Below are 21,617 nucleotides of genomic sequence, written 5' to 3'. Positions count from 1 at the left end.
GAGGTGGTATCTCAATGTTGTTATGATTTGCATTTCTTTTATGGCTAGGGAGGTTGAGCATTTCTTCATTAGAATGGCTATAATCAAGAGTTCTAATAACAATGGATGCTGGAGGGTATGTTGACAGAAGGGAACCTTACTGCATTGTTGGTGGGAGTGTAAACTTATTCAACCATTTTGGAAAGCAGTATGGAGGTTCCTCAAAAGACTCCACATAGAGCTCCCCTATGACCCAGCAATCCCACTTTTGCAATTTACCCAAACGATCACAAACAAGACCATACTAAAGCTACCAGCACAACTATGTTTATTGCAACATTATTTACCATAGCTAAGATATGGAACCAACCCAGATGCCCTTCAGTAGATAAATGGATCAAGGAAATATGGCATATATACACAATGGAATTCTATGCTTCCATGAGAAGGAATGACATTGCCCCATTTGTTAGGAAATGGAAAGACTTAAAAAATTATATTAAATGAAGTAAGCCAGGCCCAAAGAAACATAGGTCCCATGGTTTCCCTTATTTGCAATAACTACTATATGTCTGAGACAAACAGAAATGGTCAGAAAAGTTGATGTTAGGCGAAATGAAGCCCAAGTTAAGAACTCAAATGGTTTTTCTTTCTTGCTATTGTTTCTAACATATTTATAAGACGATTTCTTTGTTGCTTTGTATGTCCTTCCCCCACGGTTATAACTCCTGTTTTCACTGTATTTGATGTTGGTATAATTTGTGGAGGGGAAGGGAAATTGTTTAAATAGGGATACAGGTGGACCCATTGCAACAATGAGATGTACAAGACATTATGTCAAAAAATGAACTTTACAACTTTGGTGTGTGGGTGGGAAGGGTGGAGGGGGGGGTGGGAAGATGGGAAGGGATGGGAAGGGGACACAAGGGAGGAGGCAAAAATGCTTGATAAGAATTGTACTCATTACCTTGCTCATGTAATTTTAACCCCTCTATATGGTATTTTCACAATTAAAAAAAGAAAAAGAACAAAAAGGTTTATAGCAAATATCTAACTTCTATAAGGTTTATAGCAAATATCTCAAATATGTAGACCATGGTACTCAGAAATCCAGAAATCCTACTATTTCTTTATATTCATAAATACTTTTAAATCATACAACATAGGAGTCATAAAAATAAACAGCATCCAGTTATTACAAGCTCATATATTCTATTGTATTTCATTTCATTTTATAATAATTTACCTTTTTACCTTTAACGAGTTTATGGAGGAGTTGCCATTTAACAGTGTAGGTCATGAGCTCAGTGCATCTCGATCAACATCACCCCCATCAACATTCTCACACATCTCTCACAACCCACCCCTTCCCTTATGCATCTGAATTTTGTAGCACACACATTGAATTCTTGAGTGTATTATTTCACAGATTGTTGGCTATACATTCTATAAAGCCTTGGAAACCAAGTCAATGGATGAATATTAGTTATTTAGGATGGCTTTGCAAGTTTTAAAAAGTATGATTTTTTTCACTTATGCTCTTACTCCTTTCCTACAAAATGGTAGGAAATCCATATGCTCATATTGTGACTTGACTCATTATTCATAATTGTTAATTTTCTATGGTTCTGCTGATTTCTGATTTTAAAAAGATTGACTTATTAAAACCATGCCAAAGCAAAAGTATCATTTTTCAGTAGCTGTCCTTCAACATTTAATGGGCTTATTAATAATAATCCTATTCAGCAAATCTTCTCATTAAGTTACCTAGGGGAACGATTTGTGACTAGTTATCTTGAATTGTTCCCTGGGCATTTAAATTATCTAAATTAGGCACTCCATAAATGCCTAATTGAGATTTTTATACCTAGGGAATTATTTGGTAACACCCAATTGAATTTTTTTTCTATTCCCTAGGAATAGCAACTAGGAGAATGAAATACCTTTGTCTAAAGTTGAATGAAAAATGAAATTGATCTGTATTTTAGAAGCATTCAAATTCTCACTGGTTTCTTACACTATCAGTATAAATTGATGGAGGAATTATTTTGTCATTTTTCCTCTTTAAAAAATGTGGTTACCATGAACAGATTACATTTACATAAGTCAGGTAAAGAGTACATTTCTCTTTTGGGCAATGACACAATTCCCTCACTCGATGGAGGAATTTTTAATATACCATGTAAAGAGTTTCTGGAATTAAGAGCTAAATTATAGTTAATTCAGAAGACAATCACAGTATGTTTTGTGCTTGTCAAAGGGTTTTACCTCAAATACTCAATTCTCAGAAATAGTATTTTTGGAAGATCAGTTGTTTCACCTAAAATTGGTCAATTATCAGAAAAGATATTTCTGCAGAATTACATGAAGGACAAAAAGTTATCTGTACTACTTAGGAATAAATTTTATCTTACCTGGAGGCAATGCTGATCTCAACTCAATGTTTCTCTCACATCTATCACCAGTCAGATTTAAAATGAAATTCAACTTTGTTTATACCTAGATTTTACTCACAGATTACACTCCACTGCTCCATATAGTATCCTAGGATGTGGAGAGAATGATGCTGACCCAAAAGACATGCAGCACCTGACTGTCTGTGCCCCTGTCTTTAGTCATTAGCAAATGTTTAAATACACTTCAGATAACAGGAACATGAAGTTTGTTAGTTTTTCATCACTGACAAAATACCTGAGATATAAACAATTGATAAGGAAGAATTGTTTATTCTGCCAGGTGGTTTCAGAGACTTCAGCATCAGCTGGTCAGTGGCTTTTGAGGCTGGGATGAGATCGAGCATCATAATGGGAACACCTGGTGACAGTATCCAGGTAGCATAGGGAGATGGCCTAGGAATTGGAGGCCATGATATACCCATTAGTAGGCTTCTCCTAATCATCTAATTTAAAGCTGTTTAGTCTCTTTCTCTGTAGTTTTTTAAGACTCCCCATAGTCACAGATTCTAAGCCAGAGATTTCCCCATGAGTGTGGTTGATACAATGAGGAATAGCTCTTTTTTCAAAGACAAAGTCATTGTGTTTGTTCTGATAGACAAAAGTCCATGAAAAACTCATACACTGTTATTGACCAGGAAAAAATGCACCAGAGTGTATTACCTTTGTCAAGGTGACATCACTTACTTATGAGGCTTTCCTTACCACTGAATTCGGTTGTGTCTATTCCTGGCCATCATTACACTTGCTTCCCCCTACACCCCCAAAACCCATAACATTCTTCTATGTTAATTTATCAGCCCCAAGATGAGGATGTTGGACATGGCTTTCTCAGTACTGTGTTAGTAGTAACTAGAACAGCATCATTACCCAAGGAAGTATTAACAAATGTTGAATGAGTGGGTAGTTATGGAAAGAGGATATTGGTGTTGGGATGGGTGAATCTTGGCTATTTAACACAGCCATTCCTCATTGATAGCACGGTTTCATTCATTAACTTTGCTCTTCACTCTGTTACTTAGATAGGTTACAGATTCTCTTCTCAGTTTTCCCATGGCCTTTCTAGTATACCTCATAATATTTTAGTGCTCTGACAGATGTTTCCACTTATGCATTTCAAAAAATAAGAGAAGAGCCTTTTATATAATAGCATGAATTGCTTGTCAAAACAGAGATTTGTTAGAGCTTTGTTAGAAGTGTTTTTAATCTTCCATTTCAGATGGAAGACCTAATTAAACCTATTTCTTTAGTAATGAAAGTTTTATGTCACCAAAACTAGATAACAATAATGGTTTGCTATCAAAACCACAATTTCTTCTTTTCTCCTTCCAAAGAATGTTCCTATTTTAATAGGTCAATTTAATGAATTTGTGATTTAATATCCATATTTGATTTTAGATAATTAAAATTCAAAATTTATCATAGCTAGAAAACATTGTTATTTTTCATAGTAAAGAAGCATTGTGAAAATTTACTTCAAAAGAGGATAATATCGTATTTTGATACAAAATTAAAGCAAACATTTTTGTATGTTACTAAATTCAGGCTATGTTTCATGTACAGCTATGCCTTGGGAAGGCATGATTTGGACTTATGGTGATTTATTATCAAATACATTAGTGGCTTCCATTGTAGAATTACTTTTGTCTTAATAAAGTCTAAAAGTGGTTTGAATATTAAGGAGGAATGTCCAATTTTAATTGCTTTTTCTCATTATTCTCTCAAGAAATGTACCAAATGAGTGGAAGCAAACTCTCCTTTCCAAACTCAGAAAATGAGCTCAGAGATAAAAAGTGCAGAACAGTAGAGACTTTATTGTTGAACTTGTACACTAAGGTGTCTGGCAAGCAGGCATACACATGACTGTATTACCCTCCTAGTGTGTGGATCCTTTCCCACACTCCTCAATTGCTCAGTACTGGGGGCGCACACTTCTCTCTCATCTTTAATTAAATTTTGTTATTTTCCATTGGGTCATTTTAGAAAATGCACCCAATGGATTTCATGAATTCCAGAAATGGGCTTTATTTTTTTTCCAATCAATTTGTTCTCTTGTGGCAAGAAGGATTTTGGGTGCATGTAATTTACTGACAGGTTTTACTTACCTCATTTTATTATCATCTACCTTTCCCTTGTTAATAATAGAGGAAACGCTAAAACTCACATGCAGTCCTTATATTTTGGGAGGTTCAGCTACACCTCTATATTTTAACATGATAAATATAACCCACCTTGGCCACAGGGAGTCTTCATCTAATGGCTAGAAGTTACTAGAAGACATTACTTCATGTATTCTTCCGCTCAGAAAAAATACTAGTATCAGGCAACAGCTGCCATTTTGTTTTTAACTCCAATTTTCATGTCTGGAAGATAAGGAAATGCCCTTCTTTCTCTTTCTATTCATCTCTTAATACTATTGTGTTAAAGATACCTCCCTCAAATGCTTAAAAATAAATTCACATATCATTTGCTAGAAAACTCTTATTTAGAAGTATCGGTGTTGAAGTATCAAATGTTCAATGGTAAGATAATACTATTAATTTTCCTATGCTAAATTTTCCTGGTACAATGTTTTGTTACAAGCCATTAAGTATTACAATAATAAAGAAACCATATTAATTTAAATCCTTAAATTATTACTAGACATTACTTCTTAGACATTTTCTGTTCCAATAAACTTTAATAATTGTACCTGGTGATAATTTTAATGAACAGATTTTCATTAACAATCCACAAAATGATAAAAATATCCTAGTTGATAAAATAATAAATACAACTTACAGATGTAAATTATAAACCTCTAAATGACTAAAAATTTATTATAAAATCACCATTCTCAGGCTAACACAGGCATTGAAATTTGTATGTAAACAAATGTTAGAAATTAAGCTGTGTTAATTAAAATAGCAAGTTCACATAAGAACATTGGTGGCAATTAAGTGCTCATGAGATTCCAATTGTTAAACTTTCCTCTTTAGCATATCAATATTTACAAAATATTTTGTCTTCTGTGCAGAAAGACAAGGAAGACCAGTGGCTAGAGAAAAAAGTGCAAGGAAATAAAGACCATATTATTTTGGAACATCTACAGTGGACTATGGGATATGAAGTTCAAATTACAGCTGCCAATAGATTGGGATATTCTGAGCCAACAGTTTATGAGTTCAGCATGCCACCAAAGCCCAACATTATTAAAGGTAAGCAAAATGATAGACTTTCTTACTGTAAATATAATGTTACTTTTTAACACCTATGTATTTTTCTAAATAAGGGAAACATAATTTTGGCAAGGAAAATAAAAATTCTATTCTCTAATCATCATTATTGTGACATGTCACCGTCGACACGTTCAGTTGCTAGGGTGATGGTGATTTTATGAAGTTTTATTCATAGTAAAAATGATAGAGAGGTAGAAGATGAAAATTAGTTTGAAAAGTTTTTGAAACTAGAAGCAATCTTTGCAAAACAAAACAAAAAAAAAGCAACTCTTCTACCAACTGTGTGGGAGCTAGTGTGCCAATTCTGGTTACTTTGGTCATAGATGATGATAAGCTCACCATTCTTTATCAATGGGGCTAATTTGAGAGAGGTAAAAATCATTCGCACATTGAAGCAGAAAGAACCACAAAATATAATTTCACAATGATTTAAATACAGAATCTCAGGGAAATACATAAATACTTTAAATATTTTTTCATAAACCAATCAAGGGTTCCTATGTGATAATTAGAATCCTTCTATTGTTTTATACCTATATGCTAGTGTATTATCCATAGGAGCGATACTAAACTTTATCTCAAATAATGCTATAGAGGCAAGAATATATAGTTGTCCAACATAACATTTAGTTCTGTGATTTAATGCCTATATTAGTCATTTATTAAACATTTCCCTTAATTATTATCTTTAGTATATAAATTTTTAAAAGTTTTTTATGTGTATGTGTAACTATATATATATATATATGTATATATATATATACAAAACCTCTGTAAGAAGCATACTGATTCATATACCTTTGATTAGATTAATTTATAAAAGATTATATTATAGGTACAAAATATTCTTGAAAATTAAAAAATGCTCCGGTGAATTGCGATTTTCAACTTTCATATAATTTTTAAAGTTTTTTAAAAATAATTTTCTAAAATACAATGCATCTATCTTTTATTGTATGTGTGCTACTCCAGGCATTTGAACTTAGGACCTGAGCATTGTCCCTGAGCTTCTTTTTAGTCAAAGCTAGGGCTCTATCCCCTGGCCCACCTATCCATTTCCAGTTATTTAGATACTCTTGTGGAGATAATCTCAAAGACTTTCCTGCCCGGGCTAGGTTTGAATCTGGATCATCAGATCTCAGCTTCCTAAGTAGCTAGAAAGAAATAAAGACATGAATCATCTGTTTCTGGATGAAAGCAATTTTACACAATATTTTGATTAAAATAATTTACATACATTTTAAAATTCAAAATGGTTTTGCATTGTTAATAAATTATATATGCTATAAATTATAGATTTCAAAACTTTCAGTTTAAGAGAAAATAAAATAACATAAATGTCTTGCATTATCATGAGTTTTCCAAACTTTATGAGGTTTTTAACATTTAGTATTTTATTCTTAAATTTGATTAAACTTCATTCTAAATCTCATAATACATATCCTGTCATTTATTGATTAATTTTCTTCTGTAAGTTTGCAATAAAATAACTACCTATACATTATTTTGGGGGTAATCATGTACAGTTTAAGTATTAGAAATGTAATATAAATATAATTTTCATCCTCAGGGTATTCAAAAGATGATTTGAAAGGTACACACAATCCTCCTAAATCCTTAATTTGTTTTTTTTTTTGTGTATTGAAACATTAAAGTTTTTAAATTAATATAAAATAAAGATACATAGAAGGAATAAACTCTATATTCAGTAGCACACTATGTGGACATAGTTAATTATTATTTATTATATAATTTAAAAAGTAAATAAGAGGATCTTAAATGTTCCAAAAACACACAAACAAAATGACGGACATAATACGAAGTGGAAAGCATAGATACACCGACTTTATCCGTACACAGTACACAATGAGTTTGCCACAAATGAGTTTGCCACAATTACTTTGCCACAATGAGTTACATAAATATATACAAAATGTATATGTATATAAAAAGAAGGGGGATTGATATTTTGTGAAGTGGAAAATATGAAAATATAAATTTATAGACAAAACAAAAGCTAGGGACTCGGAAGTGGCTCAGTGGTAGAGTGCTTGCTTGCCTTGCATGCATGAGGTCCTGGGTTCGATTCCTCAGCACCACATAAGCAGATAAAAACTGGAAGTGGTGCTGTGGCTCAAGTGGTAGATTGCTAGGCTTCAACTGAAGAGCTGAGGAACAGCGCCCAGAGCCAGAGTTCAGGCCTCACAACTGACCAAAAAAAATTTTAAAAAGCCATAAAAAATAGTTTTAAGCCTACTATTGAATATTCTGTATTCAGGATAGCTTCTACTTTTTAAGAAATTGTTAAAAATTAATAGAATTTGAAGGTATGTGTCTAAAGAGAAAGCTAAGGGAAGCCTTTGACTCAAACTAAGAGCTTCTACAAAACATTTAAATAAATTTAGCACACATTTTAAAAGAGATAAGAAACAATTGTAAGCAGACAAATTACACGAATAATTGTTATAAACTTTATTCTTGCTCATAAGAAGGAATGACAAACTGTGTGCATATAGAGAAGGAAAAATATTAATAAGTTTCAGTACATAATGTAAATAGACCGACATGGCCTGTGTAATAGAATGTATTTAATAGACAATGGATTCTTGCTTGAGTGAGTGAGCATTTGTTTTCTTTTTCAAGATGAAGCATTTTCTAAGAGGAAAAAATTTGGGTTAGGTAACAGAGACAAAACAGCATGCCAAGTATGACATCAGTGAAATCTGATACCAAATAGCTGGTTAGATATGAGTATTGAGGTGACAGCACAGTAGAAGAGGAACACTGCATCTACATAACTAAATGGATATACATTAGGTGTGCTTGTGTACACTCCTCACTGAGTTGCTCTCTGTGTTACTTATTTATGTTTTCTCCAAGCTAGAAAAGTGAGTAGTACAGGATAAATATCAATGGAGTGCTTTTTGAGTTACTGAAAGTAAGGTCAAGAACTGAGTTCCAGTGAATATGAAGAAACTAAACACAAGCCTCATTATCTGTCCCAAAGGCATAAGGTGTTATCGAGTTTTTAGGAATACTTGAATATGTTATCTTGGAAGTTAGGAGCAGTTCATAATACCAAGAATAAGAGGTTCAAAGTCAGAGTGTTGTGAACTAAATTGAATAGCATGTGAAATATCCATATTGCAGAAAGGTTTGCTGAAGTTGCTGAGAAAAAAATTAGAAATGAATTGAGGATTGCATGTATCAAGAAATTTAGTCTTTACTCATAAATGCTTTCAAGAAGCTTTTTTACGAAGATGAGTAGAGGGAAACAAGGCCTTTATGATTGAGAAAGGTTACGATAATTTCTCATCTGATGTAACTATCATGCAGTCAATCTTAATTGAGGCAGTAAATAAAATGATTGTGTAACCTGTTAGCAAGGGAAGAAAATACAATATTTAATCTACAAAATGTGCAGAAAGAGAATACCCTTATATGTTACACCTTGTTGAAAACCCACACCAAAACTTATCCTTGTAGAAAAAATTGTTCAATATATTTAGAATGTCTTGATTCAGCATGATAAGTTGTGATTGCAGATTTGTTAGACTTTAAACAAACATGAATTAAGATTAACATTATTTATTTGAAAAACGTGGAAAAATGCCTTTACAATTCTTCATTGCACAATATGATTCATTTTTCCACATTAAAACATTTTTACATTAAAAACACGTTACCAATTCACATGAACACATTTAAACTTCTTATAAAAATGCAATTAATGTAGTAGTACAGTATACATTTATAGGTCCAAAATACTGTTTTATGGCAATATTCTCATCTTTTATTAATCTATAGCATGTTTACTTGATATCACAGTCTCTAATTGCTATGATTTTGAGATTTAAATGAATTTTGTCATTGTTAATGCTTTTTTTTAGTCACATAGAAACAATGTGCCTTTATATAGAAATAGTAAAAAAAAAATACACAAGTTGCCTTCTGTGATATACATAAAACAACACACTTGTGTCTTGTATTTCAGAAATCAAGGGAATTATTAGGTATTTGTGGAAAACTGTTCTAAAATTGATGACAAAATTATTTGTAGTAGACACTGAAAATGTCATCTCACTATTGGTATAATTTTAATAACTTGTCATAATACTAAATTTCTGGGCTAGATATTATGAAGCAATTTAAAGACTGTACACTCATAAAGGTATTTGTGGGGTTTTTTTAAGGCCCATTAATCCTTTCTTTTGTGTATAACATGCTTGAATAGGTTTCTATCTACCCAATGAAACTAGTGAATATAATATAGTAATTGTTTCATTTTCCTCATACTTTTACTATGAAGTAATGACGTGTAATTTAATCAACCTAATTTTTGGGCAATTTTCTTCGTACATTTTAAATATCTGATGATAAAATAAGTTTACCATCTTGCTGGCCCCAGTGGCTCATATCTGTAAGCCTAACTACTCAGGAAGCTGAGTTGGCCCTGACAGGAACATCCAGAGACTCTTATCTCTAATTAACCACCAAAAACAGGAAGTGGCGCTGTGACTCAAGTGGTAGAGTGCTAGCCTTTAGCTGAATTGCTCAGGGACAGTATCCAGGCCCAGAGTTCAAGACCTATGACCAACCAAAAAAAAAAATCTGTAATTCAATAATGTATGCATAAAAAATTGCTGAAAATTTTCAGTTAATTTTTATTTTTAAGATTGTTTTAATAATATATACAGTCAACTATAAAAGTAAAATTATTTTGGTGACCTTTATGCTATGTTCAAAACAACAGTAACATTTCATGGCTGAATAACTAACTCATCACATCAATCAGCAGCATTGAAATGAATGCCAAATACAGACATGCTTTCTTTTTTAAAGATTAAATATGAAACATGAAACAAAGAAATGGTGTGCTCACACTAAAATTCACTGGAGAAAAGTTCGTATTATCACTCTGGAAATCTCAGTAAAACCTAATTATTGATACTACACTATCGAATTACTCATTTGGCTTAGCACATAACAAAAAAGAAGTCTATAAATTGTATTCATGACTTTTGGATTCAATATTCTTTTTTAATACTCAATGACAAAAGAGTAGAGAATATCTGGGCCAATTTTATTATCCCAAATTATTCTTCTTAAATAATTTTAATACATAAGCAAATAATTTTTGGTAATTTTTTTCCTTAGTAGCTTAGATAGCTTTAAAAATATGTGGCTTTTATTAAATATATCATTTAATTCATTGTACTAGAATTTTCTCATATCATACAATATAAGGAGCTTGTATTTAAGTAGAACTGTGAATTCCCAATAATACAGCAGATTAATAGGATCTATTTCCTTTATAAATTGTATTTTCAATGTAATATAGATGATGACATTTAAAGAATCAATGACATAATTAATATATAAAATAATAAATATCTTTTAAGAAGTTTTCATATGTTCAATAAGTAAAAATAATCTTTACAGATATTGACTCATCTAAATTTTATTATATAAAGCTAGAAAAAAGCTGGGCGCCGGTGGCTCACGCCTGTAATCCTAGCTACTCAGGAGGCTGAGATCTGAGGATCGCGGTTCAAAGCCAGCCCGGGCAGAAAAGACCGTGAGACTCCTATCTCCAATAAACCACTAGAAAACCGGAAGTGGCGCTGTAGCTCAAGTGGTAGAGCGCTCGCCTTGAGCTGAAGAACTGAGGGACAGCGCCCAGGCCCAGAGTTCAAGCCCCATGACCGACAAAAAAAAAAAAAGCTAGAAATGTTTTATTATGTACTATTCATTATTTATATTGTAGTAAAGTAATTGTTAATGGATGTGTGGAGATATTGCATTAATATTTTTTCTCTTTTTTCTTTTCTATTTTTTTAATTTCATGTTTGTGACTTTATTCATTTTTCATAATTATGTTATTTCTACTCTATTTGTAAAATCAATTTTTATCCTGCAGATAATTGCTGTGAAGCGAATAAAGGTGAAAATGGAAGCCAGTCATGGCAGCTCAGAGCTGCTGGGTTTTCTTTCATTGTATCCATAAGTTTGTCTTGTGTATTTTAACACTGTTATTATATCCTATAATCATTCTTTGAGTCCTACAAAGTAAAAATTAAATATAAATAATAATTCTAATCTAAAATTAGAATACAATTTTCTGAGGTCCAATTAATTATGCCTTTTTAATTCTTCCCCATGGTCTCAGCTTTTCACTGCAGACATTTGTCAGAAAAATCAATGAAAAATATGTAGTCATGATTGTCTCTTTTGGCTGCCAATTTCCTAACAACTTCTACTCTCATAATCCCTTTAATGTCCAAAGTTAACCTTTGTTACCTATCAGAACACATATTTGGAACTTGTTCTAGTCTGATTTTAATGAGTTGTTCAGTAATGATAACCTAATATTAATAGGCATACACCACATAAATTGACATTTGTTATATACAATTGTAAATCACTTGTGTTGATTTTTAAATTGCTAAAGTTAATTTTCCAACTTTACTCACATTTCTAAATTTCACACTATCATTGTTATAACAACTTATCAGAGGTGTATGTCTTTCTTTCTACTTCCCTGTATTGATATGAAATTTCATTAGAAATAAGAGCAAAGTACAGTTCTTTTAAATTTGAACACTGATTTTTTTCATTCACTGATAATGTCTGTCTTTGGTTATACTAGAGTAAATTAATTACATTTGAATATGGATAAAGTATTGTAGTCAAGTCAATTCAGATTATGTATTTAGCTGACCAGCAGTCCTGCCACTCTGTCCTTATATGTCCTAAATATATCCTAAATATGGCTTTGTGTCTTGGACACTTGAGAGTCAAATTCTTTTCAAGAAACAGAGACAGAAATAAATATTTAAGCCTCTGTTTTCATAGAGATGAAATATAGATGAGAAGGAGATTTTGAGAGAATCTGATTTTCTGAGTTATTTCAATTTGAAATGAGTTCAACTTTTGCATTTTCAGTAATTTTCAAATGTGAAAAGCATGTCTTTTAGTTGCAAATACATTTTACTTCAAAACTGATCCTACTTATTGAGCATAATTTTGAAGTAATGGCATATATATCCATCCATGGATTCATACATACAAGTTATTTATTGGTATGTGTGCATTTGTAATTCTGCATAATACTGGGAGATTATTTATTGAAATAATTGTTTATTATACTACTGATTGCTCTTTGCTTTTAAGACTAGCTAGAGTTTTTTTCATGTGACATAGAGATCTAGTCTTGCATTGAGTAGTCAGTTTCCTATTAATTTTGTGTTTTCTGATACCTTCCAAGTTTACTACTATCTTTCTTGTAGCTAAGTCTCTAGATTACAGAAATGAACCTTTGTAAGATTAAACATTTTTTCTCTTCCATGCTAGATTCGAATGCATGTTCTATGAATATCAAAGCCGTTTCTGTGCAAAGTTTTGTTGTTTATCTGATAATTAATTGTAATTGTATAATGAATTCCATAGATGTTAAAAACATACTGCTTGAGACAGTACTTATTTGAGGAAATATTAAGGGAAAAAAGGAACCTAGAAATGTTAAGATAAATTTGTATCATCACTGTGCCTTGATGTAGTTACAAGTAACAACTATTGTAATGATGAAGTTATATAGAAATTACTGAGGATTACTAGAAATTTTGAGAACATGGAATACGTATTGAGTAATTGACTGACTGTTCTACAATTTTGAAACTTAAGGTTTCAAAATTCAAGGTCATGATCACAGAAATCCAATCTTTAATTTTTATAGATGTAAAATATGAGATAAAATTAAAATCAACAGAATTATTAGCATCTAAGGAATAGTACATTTTCTAAAGATCAAAATATAGGTCAATTTTACATTATTATTATATTATTAAACAAAATTTTATTTGGACAAACATATATATTCTTGGTGAACACTTATGCATGAGTTCGTTTATTTTCAAAGTTCTTAAACTAAGACATTATGCCTTGCTTTATTTTCATACAAAATTGCAAAACACAAAATTGTAAATGTTAAAGCAACTTCATTGCAACAAGTGTAATCTTAGATTTAAAATTTTTCATTTAAAGGAAAAGCTTGAAAATACATTAGACTGACTTCTCTGTTTTTTACCTGCCTTTATTTTCTAAAATCTGGCAATGTATTGCTTTGTCTGATCAGTATATTCCTATCTAATTACAACTTTATTCACTATTTAGTTTCTGAAGATGAATGAGGCTTCATATTAAGATGAGTGTATAATTGGAAATTCTGTATATGGTTAATGGTTTATGTACAATAATTTTCAATGTTAAAATGTTCCAAATTTTCCTATTTCAATTATAAACATGATTAAGCTAAATGATTTGCATACATACTACTTAGCAATTGCTATTGCCTCTGAGTTATCACATTAGTTCTTATATATTTTTGTTTTGGAATATCTCTTTTTCCTTCCATTCAATAGTTAGACTGTATTGTCTTTTCCATTTACCAGTTCTAAGTGGCTTTCTGTTTTAATCAAAATTCTGTAATTAACTATGAAGTTGCTGTGAGGCAGAAAATACATTTCCATGTTTTAGTCACTCCAACAGACTGTGCCTTGGAGGAAGTATTACAGGATTTTTCCCTATGAAATTTCAAAGACCCTTAAATAAATTCTCAGCTATAACTCGTTCTCTACCAAGACTATTGGTTTTAAAGAGTAATGGTGATTTTATGAAATTTTTACTCATAGTCTCTTCCAATGTGTTATGCATGAACTCACACATACAGGCGTGCATTCACATGTGCACACACACACACACACACAAACACACACACAGTGGCATGAGCATGAGCATTTCTGTAATACTCATAGGTAAATACATTATTCTTCCTCTTTTACTCTTTTTTCTTAATAAATTTAGCAATCAACATTATTAAATACAATTTAAACAAAATATATTAAAAGTATTAAAATTTAACTTATGTATAATTGTAGTTTATCTATAGCAATATATAACATACAAATAATTTCATTGCAAATAAATTATACTTTTTACAAAATATTCAGTAATTCTTCTTATGTTAATAGTATACATCATACTAAAAACTTATATGCTTTCACTTAATTGGGATACTGACAAAATTTCAATGCTTCATGTACTAGATCTGATTTAAAATTAAGTCAAAACAAGGAATCTTCCAAAGTAGTTTTAATTTTCTATTGTTGGACTTAAGATTAATCATTATACCCAATAAGATGCAAATATTTTAATATATTGTACTTACACTAACAATGAAGAAATAAAAGTCTTAAGTTTTAAGGGACTTTGGTAATTCAAGTTGTATGTTTATAAGATCAATTTATTAAGAAAATATGTTTGGGTCTAACTTTTAAGTATATAATTTATGGTAATATGTAATGATATGCTACCAATAAATATTGGCAGTATTTTCAGTTGTGATAATTAAAAATAATTTCTTGGAATACATAATTGTCTTAAATTTAAACATTTTAAAACAAATTTATTTCCTTGTAATAGAAATATTACAACTATTAAGAGTTTTTAGTTATCTTAGAGTTAGTAAAAAATGAAAAATTATTTAATAGTAGTATAATCTAATTTAAATACTATTATTTATAAATGTCTAAGATTCCATCCATTGAATAAAGTAACATGTCTACATAATAATGAAGTTTATGAGTAAATAGTAATGTTATGTGCTTTTTTTACTTTACATCTGTGAAATACCATGTAATATCTTTCCAACAATTTTAAAATGAGTCTAGATTAAGTGATATTTTTGGTTTGAATTTATTTTCTTATTTACCTCTAATTCTCTTTAATTAATTCCCTTATTTACTTCAAATTCTTTTTAATTAATTCTTTCTCTACATATATATGTATATGTATATATACATATATATACATATATATTTATATAATTTCCTGTTCTGTCATTCTTTCTCTCTTCTAGCCAGAAGTAAATTGGTCTTATTTTTCCATTCTTATTTTGTAATCATTGAAACAAGTCTTCACCCAATAATTCTATAGAAATATGTAACATGCTTTCGTGAAGTCCAGTATATTAAATAGGTAGCTTAATTTGCATATTTAAGTAACTCAATATATAAACATTTCACAATTAACCCTTGTAATAATTATATCATAAATGAAAGCTATGTTTTGTGGTACACAATTGTAATCCCAGAACTCACAATGGCTTAAATAGTACAAGGTTTTAAAATATACAAATGTAAATAAAATTAATTATGATTAGTTGCATATCCATTTCTGCTGATTAGGCCACAAATAAAATGGACTTGTTTAATCATCAATATTTTGTAATCTTTTTTTCAAATGAGAACTGTATTAAAATAATTTTAGTAAAGAGTCAAATCTTTTTGATATCTCATTATTATGTCTTTTTCCAAATCACCATATAGATTGGAGTGCTATTTTAATTAAATTCTTTTCTAATTTTCATAATAAAGTTGTAGTATTCTTTCTGTTTTATCACAAACACTATAGACAAACACATAAGCATTGTATTGTATTGTAAATGAGCATGATAAGAATTTATATAGAATGCAGAAATTACTTTCAATCATATAAATATCTATATATGACAATAATATTATCTTCTATACTTTTTTCTTTCAAACATATTAGTTTTGTGCTTTGTCTAAACTTTAGAATCTAATAAGCTTAGTTGTAATGTAGCAATCTGTCTACCATGGTTGTTCTCTAAGTCTAAAAATTTTATCATTAAGTATTACAAAGAAAAGGGTGTAGATTGTAACATTAGTTTACCAGTATGTGACAATATTAATGTGAAAAGCCATCTATGTTTAAGTGATGTTTAAACGTATTTGATGCTCTCTGTTGGTGGACTTCTATCTACTTTGGAAAGATGGATTTATGCAAGTAGAATTCAATTTTCCTTTACCTGTAAAAGAATCCAATTTTCCTGTATTAAATGTAGGAATATTTTGAATTTATTAGTTTGTAAATATTCAGTTAAATTCATCTTTTGTTTATGAATTTCTAGTCCAAGTAGTAAATATATAGTTTCATATTTCAAAGATTGCATAACATTCAGACATAGCGTAATTTTCCATATAAACTCAATTTCATGAATGCACTTAATGGATATTGTAATAAATCTTACCTACTTCATTTTTCTTTAGTCAGTTAAAAAACTATTCAAAATAACATCTACAACTCATGAAATTTTTTCAGTAATATTTTATCTCATATTTTACATTGATTTTATGTATAACATTTCTATTTAAAGTGACTATTTTGTTCATTTTAATTGCTTTCATTTTCATCAATTATTTTATTGATAAAATATGTACATGTTATAAGTGTATTGTCTTCAATATCACCTCTTATTTAAAACCCCCACATAATATACAGCTCTGTGTGATCCTAAGCATGTGTTTCATAGTATATTTACTGTCATTTTATTTTATTCTGTACCTCTGTGTCTCCATTGTTGTAATAAAGAAAACTGAGGAAAAGCTTTGTCATTTGTGTTTTCTTTATTACCAGTACAACCTTTTTTGTACTTGTGTTTTCATTGCTAACTTGATAAAGCTCAATATCTTCATGATTATTTATATAGTCAGCAACTAGTAATAAATATACTCTTCATGAATTATTTCAATTTGTTGGTATCTGATAAGTCATTTTAAGATTCATCTATCATCATCTTGAAAATAATTTGTAAACAATATTGTATACAGTTTGTTCATTATGTCATATTCCTACAAAATTACCATTGAGTTATCTAAATATTTAGATGATATAATAAAATACAAGTATAGAGTAAATAAATGTATGAATATGAAGATTTTAAGCAGTTTGTACTGCTAACAGAAGTGCATAAAGCATTCACAAATACTGAATTGAAATTTCTCAAATTCCCATGGATTTCATGTAGGACAGTAAGTGAAAACATTTATAAAAATTCTGAAAGGTTCTATGTTTATTTGTTGCCAAGGGATAAAACAATAAATATTTTAATAAAAATAAATATTTTAATATTATGAATATCAGCAATAATTTTTAAAAATCAAGCAGCATCTGCTTGAACATACTTCATTGGACATTATGGAGAGTGGCTTATATAAAGTAATTTTATTCACTTCTCATAAATGCATATTATGCATTGCCATGCAGGTAACATTGTATTTTCCTTCTATTTAATAAACTGTTTCCTAGTAAAATATTAGGTCATAACAGCAATAAATTTGCATTTAAAATTTTTGTTCTTCCATGTTTGAGACATTATCTCACTATGTAGCACACTCTGGCTTTCACCCATCATCCTCTTCCTGCCTCAGTTTCTCAAGTACTGAGATCACAGGCATATTCCACCGTGGCCACCATCATTTCTCAATTCTTACAGAATTATTAAATCTATACTTATATATTATATAAGAAAACATAAAATATAATATAGTATATATTTATATTTATATACTACATATTACACATCATATAGAAATATATGATACATAAAATATATTACTAATATATATTCCCTTCATACAATATATATTTATTTATATATTTATATATATAAATATTTATATATTTATATGCACATATTTACATATACTTGTATGTTTATATAATAAATGTAATATATACATGTCTCTATATAAGCATGCATATGTATAATATATATACATCTGTATGTATGCATGCATATATGTATAATATATACATATTTTGTATATACTAATATAGACATATCAATATATATGTAATATACAAATACATATATTATAATACACATTCATATATATTTATTATATGCATATGTATGTAAAGATAAACAAATGTATGTATTATATAATATATAATATATACACATTTCTGAATAGGAATTAAACAAGTATTTAAGTATCAGAATTAATATGATGGAGCACTTGAAATGTCATTAGAAGTACTTTCTGTTTATAAAGTATTATTCTAGATGGGAACCAGTGACTTATGATGGTAACCTTAGCTACTCAAGAGGCTGAGATCTGAGGATTGCAATTCAAAGCTAGTCCTGGGAGGAAAGACCCTGGACTGGAAGTGGAGGTTTAGCTCAAGTGATAGAGCACATGCTTTGAACAAACATGTTCAGGGAGAGTACCTATGCCCTGAATTCAAATCCCAGGACCAGCACACACACACACACACACACACACACACATCATTCTACATATAACTGAAGAATAGTTAGATGTAATATGGAAAAATTATTACAAGTAATTTTAATGTAGAAATATATCAGACAATTTTACATTTTATTATTTCATTTAATGTGTTTCAAAATATATTGACAGAAATTATCTAATGTCAATTCAATCACTAGTCCCCTATATCAACTAAGTCAAGTACTTATTTTTTCAATCCAGAAGGCAACCAAGATTTGATATTCTTGTACAGAATGAAAGTAAACATAGAACTGGAGACATGCAAGATTAAATATGCATTTCAAGTCAGAACAGTATGACAGGACTACACTAGCTCTCTACTAACCATTGCAGCAGATTTGATTTTCTGGCTGTATTTTTAGATTCCTTACCGTATTTAAAGAAAATATCATACTTCTTTACCTTTCAGTGGTATTCCTAGTGCTGGCTTGTCTTTTTTTTTTGCTGTTGACCTGTTTGTATGTTTTAGAAGTCAATACCTATTCTGTTTTGCCAATCAAACAGAAAGTTTACCAACCTTTTACAATATCCTATATCCATAATATTCATTATTTTCTATCTAAAATTCCAGGCATAATTGCTAATTTCAAATTCAGCACAAATATAGAAATTTCTCCTCTTTTGTTTACCTTATATTTTAAACAAATTTAAATCTTCATCTAAACAAAAAGTTGCTTCTTCTTGTTCAAAATTATCTAAAATATTACCTATATTACTGTATATTTTTGACAAGTAAGCATAATTTTCTATGCTTTTCCCACATATGTACTTAATCATATTTTTTAGTCCATAGAAAAGAAATAAAATAGACAATATTTGAATTTCTTCATTATGTGCCCTTCACTTTTATTTGCTTACATTTTCATCTCCCAGAGAAGAGACTCAAATCTTTACTCTTATTTATTTCACCACGTGTGATTAGTAAAGGGTTATGATAAATCTAGAGTCAAGAACAAACAATATCACTTTATCTCTGTAGAAATATCCCTTTTGTTATTCAAATGTCCATAAATTAGTTTTTAAAATACTGATTTTACAATTCACTTTTAGTATGCAAACACATGTGAATATATGATGCAATTGCTTAGATGCTTATGATTGTAAATGCTGTTTAAATTATATATACATATGTATCTATACATATATGTATATATTTGTGTATGCATAATTCAAATTTCCTTCCATTACTCTTTCCAGTGTCCCCTATCAAAACTTACTTAACAAAGATGACAAAAATAGTCCCATTCACCATTGCTCCCTTTTATCCTTCCATCTTTGGAGGGAAAAAAATGATCTCTTAGCAGTAAGGAATTGTTTGAAAGATAAATTATTTGAAAGATAAATTATATGAAAGATTCATATAAGTTTATATTTAACAAACATAAGCTTGATATTTCAATGAACATTCAAATGTATAGAGAACAGAGACAGCAATTTTTAATATGTGATTGAAAACACAGTCTTTATTCCACACAAGGGAGGATATGGTAAAAAAAATAATTTTTTAGCATTACATTATGCTGTATACATCAGTAAATGTATCAGCAACAAATACATCAAAATAAAATGGTGTATAGAAAGAACACATTATTGAAATGTGTCAAAAGTAACTTGATGCCATAAAATACATACATGTGTATGTGACCATTAAGTTGTATTCATATACTTAATCTTCCTGGAACATTGTTAGAAAGTTTATTGATTGCATTTAAGAAGCAATATTTGAATTTTCAGGCAGTTTCTGCTTTCTACAATAAGTATTACCAAAAACTAAAACTTGCAAAACTGCATAAAATTGACTTCAGCTTAAGTACATTCTTAACATATGTATTTATAATTTATCCCTCATATACATAAATTTCAACAAGTGAAATGTATAATCATTCAAAAATAGATTAATCTAAAACTAGAAATCCTGAAGAGTGGTCTCATAGCATGTATAAGCTAGTCTAAATGTGTTTAATTGTGAATTATAGTTACCATAATAGTATGATTTTTTTTTGCATGCTGGTAATGGGCTTGAACTCAGGTCTTTCTGCTCTGGCTGAGGTAATATAGTCACCATGCTGGAATCCTACTATAATTTTCAGATAGCAGCCCCCTAGTTAGCTAGGGTTATAGATTTGAACCAAGAGCATCTGACTTAATAATGTGTGTGTGTGTGTGTGTGTGTGTGTGTGTGTGTGTGTGTGTGTGTGTGTGTGACGCTCACATTGGTATCACCAGCTTGAACGCAAGGCCTGGGTGCTCTAGTTTACCTTTTTCCTTCGAGGATGGGGCTCTACCACTTGACCCATACCCTACTTCTGGATTTTTGTTGATTAATTATATATTAAAGGCTCACAAATTTTTCTGTCGTGGCTGGCTTCAAACATTAGTCCTCAGAACTTAGCCTTCTGAGTATCTAGAATTATAAGCATAAGCCTTTAATTACCTAAAAACTATGCAATGTTTATTTTCCCTTATAAGTTATTTTTTAAATTTCAACACTTCAAGAATCTCCGCTCAAAACTAAGAAATGCCTTGTCCCGTTTTCTCTTCACTGATAACAAAACTTTTCTAAGGTATCACTTTAATAAGTAGCAATACACATTTTCTTTAAATTATACATAAAAATTTCAAGACATTACATGTGCTCCCACAATTTTCATTTTATTAGTTTTTCAGGCAGGTGGATATCTGAACTACTTTATCTTAAGTGAATGTGAAAACTTGTTAATAAGTAACTATTCCTGAGAAGCTAAAATGTTTAAATAATTTTCAATGCCATAGTTACTGCAAGAATACAAAACATGGCATAGTGAAAAATT

General features: G+C 30.0%; 1 protein-coding gene across 2 annotated transcripts in view; it reads left to right on the top strand.

Annotated features, from left to right (window-relative positions):
- The window catches only part of Ncam2 (neural cell adhesion molecule 2), a 311,886-nt gene that overhangs the window by 282,722 nt on the left and 7,547 nt on the right, over nt 1-21,617 (top strand). The window contains exons 15-16 of one of the 2 annotated variants that reach the window (XM_042676925.1): nt 5,449-5,629; nt 11,571-11,677. In XM_042676925.1, coding sequence (XP_042532859.1) covers nt 5,449-5,629; nt 11,571-11,677 — 288 coding nt within the window. Of the gene's footprint in view, nt 1-5,448; nt 5,630-11,570; nt 11,678-21,617 lie in introns of those variants that run through there. The other variant, XM_042676924.1, reaches the window with a different exon arrangement.

Source organism: Dipodomys spectabilis, unplaced genomic scaffold (assembly GCF_019054845.1).
Source record: "Dipodomys spectabilis isolate Male_0828 unplaced genomic scaffold, ASM1905484v1 ptg000032l, whole genome shotgun sequence".
NCBI lineage: Eukaryota > Metazoa > Chordata > Mammalia > Rodentia > Heteromyidae > Dipodomys > Dipodomys spectabilis.
The sequence above is the reverse complement of the archived record's forward strand: the minus strand, read 5'-3'. Positions and strand labels throughout refer to the sequence as shown.